A 4,149-nucleotide genomic window follows, 5' to 3' on the forward strand; every position below is an offset into this window, starting at 1 on the left:
GTTGTTCAGCATGGGGGTGAGTAGAAAATGAAGGCTAATCATGTTTTGGGTGTACTATTCCTTTAAGGGACCAACCAACACTGAGCTGGGCACAACAGGAAGTTAAGGATGCGCAATATTTTCTCATCAATAATGGTATCACCCAATCAGGAAAAAAAAAAAAGTTCAATGCTCAAGTTAAAAAAAAAAAAAAAATCAAATTTTTAGGCAATATCGCAGAGCCCTAATTACGAGGAAGACTAAACACAACAGATGTATTAAAATATCCCACGCTTTAAACTCCACACACAGGATATATATTTATTCTATGTAATTTATCTTGAAAGGACGTGTAGCAGAGAAGCAGCAATGAGGTGAATAGTAACTCTGGAGGAGCTTCACACACCTACAGCTCGGGTGAAAATGTGTTAGTGGCGGAAACCTGGTTGTGCAAACCACAAACATGTTGTTTATGGTAGAGTAGGACAGCAATGATCAGTCCATAAACACACCATCCCCACAGTAATGAAGGATGGTAGCAGCTAGAGATGTCCCGATCCAGGTTTTTGCAAAAAACTGGATCGGCAGTCTGGATCGGCATTTTACATGCTTTGCCGATACGCATTTTTTTGCCAATATCGGCGTCCCGATCCGATACGTGGATCGGATCGGGACAAGCCTAGTAGCAGCATAATGCTGTTGGGATTTTTTTTTTCACAGAAAAAAAAAGATGAATGGAGCCAAGAAAAGTTAATCCTGGAAGAAAATCAGAGACTGAGCCACAGGTTCTGCTTCCAAAAAAAAAAAAAAAAAAAAAAAAAAAAAAAAAAAAAAAAAAACAGGGACCAACATCACACACTTAAGAGAAACATCTGGATGGTTTGGATGAAAAATAAAGTATTTTATTTTAGCCCAGTTAAAGGTCAGGTCTAAGGCAGGTTTAAAAATCTGTCACAGAGCTTAAAAAATGTGGACGGAAAAGATTATTAGCACAAAGTTTCAGGTTTTGGATGTGCAAAAATGGTGCAAAGATACTTTAATAGCTTAAGCTCCATTTACACTACCCTTTTGAAACTGTCCCGGGATCGGTCCGAGCACGGTAACCGATATAACTGTTGTGTGTAAATAGCATGCACAACTGAACCGAACCGCGCTAAACTGGAGCTAGTTCATCAGTAGGGCTTGGCGCAGTTCAATTCTGGCTCGATTCTCAGATAACAAAGAGCGCATGAGCAGACTGCGTCATCTCCTTACAGTCAGCCTCCGTAGTGATGAAATTTCAGACATTCAGAAAAATACTAGCTTCCATACCCTGCCACACAATTCTGCTTAGCGGAGTGAGGAACCTCAACATCAACGTCGTTTCCTGCACCTGTAAGCCCTGATTAGACTATCTTTGTTGTGTCCACTTCCCAAAAGCCGACTCTGTCAAGCAAACTCACCAAAGGCTGCCTTCTTCACCTGACTCTCAACAAACAAGAAAATATCACAATTATAACCAAACTTCCTCAATGTTACAGGTGGCGCCATGTTAATTTGCTTTTTTACCTCTAGAGAGCAGTAGTACCGTAGATCGCCACTAGGAGGCGAGGAACCGTGCTAGCATAGTATGTAAGGTCGTAAGGAACCAAGCTGGGCATGGATAACTGATCCAAGCTCGGTTCAAACTCGGCACGGATCGGTTTTCAGAGGGTAGTGTAAATGGGGTAATAGACTCAGAAGAGCTGAATACAAATACAAGCCAGATTATTAAGAATTTTACTACTAAAGAATATTTAAAACTTTGCATCACATATTTACTGTGTGTTGGTACCATGAAATCTGGGTTAAAGAAAAAACCAAAACCATTGCCATTTACAGGTTTAACACAATAATGAAAGAAAAGGAGACATGAAACCTTCTGTGTTCAGTTAAAAAATCATTTTCCTATATATTTCCACTCAGCAGGTTCTCACTATATATAGAAAACACTACTTCAATAAACAGGTATTTTTACCCTCTACTTTTTCCCTAGTGTTAGCTAAAACCTTTTAAATGAAAACCCAAATGGTCCAGACTAACCTGAAATAATCGCTACAGGCGGCCAGCACTGCTTTATGGACCTGGAAGTGCTCCTCATTGACAGCCAACACCACATCCAGGAGCTGACCCTGAGCCCGCAAAACCGACAAGCCCTGGAGGAGCGTGGCACTGTGGCTCGGGGCGGAGAAAGTGCAGCGCAGGGTGCTATTCTTGTTAGCCATACTAGAAAGAGAAATATGTCTTGTAACAATCAGCAAAGTAGCGTGCAGTTTAACCCCCCCCCCCCCTTAAAATGCAAAGCTAACATTTTCCTATGATGCATTTTAGCTGAATCCTTACATCTAGAAGCTGTAATCTGTTGCTAAAAACAGGCCAGTGTGTAGATAAGTCGTATCTAGTGACATTCTAATAGAAACTTAATATAATTTATTATTCATCTAGAGGGAAATGCATTTAGTGTAGTGCTACTGCATTAGTGAAAATGCATCTGAGCGTACAGGACAAAGACACTGTAAAGAGAGAGCTGTTTATCACTTTACCCACATTAAACCTCCAAACGCTAAAAGGAATTGGTGTGATAAGGAGAGGAGACGGTTTGTTGTTTGAGAAAACATTTAGAGCATCGCCTCAGAGAAAAGAAAATGCATTAAGTACAGACAATTGTGTAGGAAAACACAGAGTGGTCCTAACTTTAAAACGATCCGTACCATAACCTAAAATTTAACCTCAAGGATTTATTCATTTTGATCCCATACCACCTACACTGACTGTGTATAACCCTCTATAGTTTGGGCACTCCTATTAATCTTAATTATTTTTATTTCTAAATATTTGGGTCTTTTATTGGACTAACAGAAAATGTGCAATATGCATTATAACAAAACTTGACAGGTGCAAAAATTTGCACACACAAAAAAAAAAAAAACATTTTCTGTTAGTCCAATAAACCTCAATTCAATACCAAAACATTAGTGTGTCCATCAGTTATTAGAAATATCAAACTGAAATAGCTGTTGCAAAGACCCAAATATTTAGAAATAAAAATAATTAAGATTAATAGGGGTGCCCAAACTTTTTCATATGACTGTGCACACACATTTTATATATATATATATATATATATATATATAATATTAGGGTTATATCAAAGAGTATTATTAAAAGTAAGCAACTAAGCCAAAACGCTTATTTTGAGGTTTTCCCCTTCTTCCATCTTTTTAGTTTCCTCTTAAAAGGGAAGTGCTTTATACTGCTTAGTTTGAGGTACTTGCCTTTTTTATTTATTTTTTTATTTTATTTTGCCTAATTGCTCAATTTACCTCAATAAAAATTTTTTTACTTTTAAAAGCGACTAGGGAAACTTTTATTGCATTTAATATTTACTCCTTTTAACATTTGACAGATGCAATTCTCTAAAAAATATAACAATTTCTTTTTTTTAAAAAAGGTAATTTTGTTGTTTATACTTTGGTTTCTACATTCTTAAGATTTCTTATGAAATAAAAACTTACCTTTAATATAAATGTCAACCAACAGTTAACTTTCCTAAATGAGGCGTTATTAAATGACCTTTTTTATTCTACCTGCCTAAACTATTAATTTTTTTTTCTCCATAAAGCTAAAGGCGAGCAGACTTAATGCCTGGAGGCCTCAACAACTCCTCGGTGTTTCCTGACCTGAATATGCCGCGTATTCACTCGTTTCAGGTCACCGTCAGTTCAGAGGCCGCGGGGGAGACAGCTTAGCACCGAAACCACACCGCTGACCTCCAACACCATCGAGCGCAGCCCACTCACCTGCTCTCCGAGTGTTTCGGAATAAAATCGCCTCCGTCTGACTCCGCCATCTTCTAGCACATACCAACACGCATGGAACATTTTCAGGAATGTTATCAGGAAGTCATCTGCGCAACTGGATGATTCATTGTGTCTTTTTAATTTGCCTCTTTTTCTCGGAGTAGGAAAGAGTCTTTGCCGACAGAGGTTGAACTGTTGCCTGTCAAAGACTCCGGGGTTCAAACGGAGACGTCCTCCTTATTAGCTGCGGTGTAAAGCTGGAATTTCTACTGCACTGTCGTTATGTGACCACTAGAGGTCGACAGATTTACGCGCATCTTCTCGTGAAAATAAAACTTTTTTGTAGACTAAA

General features: G+C 38.5%; 1 protein-coding gene across 3 annotated transcripts in view; it reads right to left on the reverse strand.

The window, feature by feature from the left end:
- Positions 1–4,054, reverse strand: part of klhl26 (kelch like family member 26) — a 7,635-nt gene extending 3,581 nt beyond the window's left edge. Inside the window, exons 1-2 of one of the 3 annotated variants that reach the window (XM_015397879.1) lie at positions 3,798–4,054; positions 2,041–2,223 (exon numbers count right to left, since the gene is read on the reverse strand). In XM_015397879.1, the coding sequence (XP_015253365.1) occupies positions 2,041–2,223; positions 3,798–3,847 (233 nt within the window). In that variant the 5' untranslated portion in view covers positions 3,848–4,054. Of the gene's footprint in view, positions 1–1,290; positions 1,409–2,040; positions 2,224–3,797 lie in introns of those variants that run through there. The other 2 variants (XM_015397880.1, XM_015397881.1) reach the window with 2 other exon arrangements.
- Between the last annotated feature and the right edge of the window lie 95 nt (positions 4,055–4,149).

Source organism: Cyprinodon variegatus, unplaced genomic scaffold (assembly GCF_000732505.1).
Source record: "Cyprinodon variegatus isolate N-32 unplaced genomic scaffold, C_variegatus-1.0 Scaffold895, whole genome shotgun sequence".
Lineage (NCBI taxonomy): Eukaryota > Metazoa > Chordata > Actinopteri > Cyprinodontiformes > Cyprinodontidae > Cyprinodon > Cyprinodon variegatus.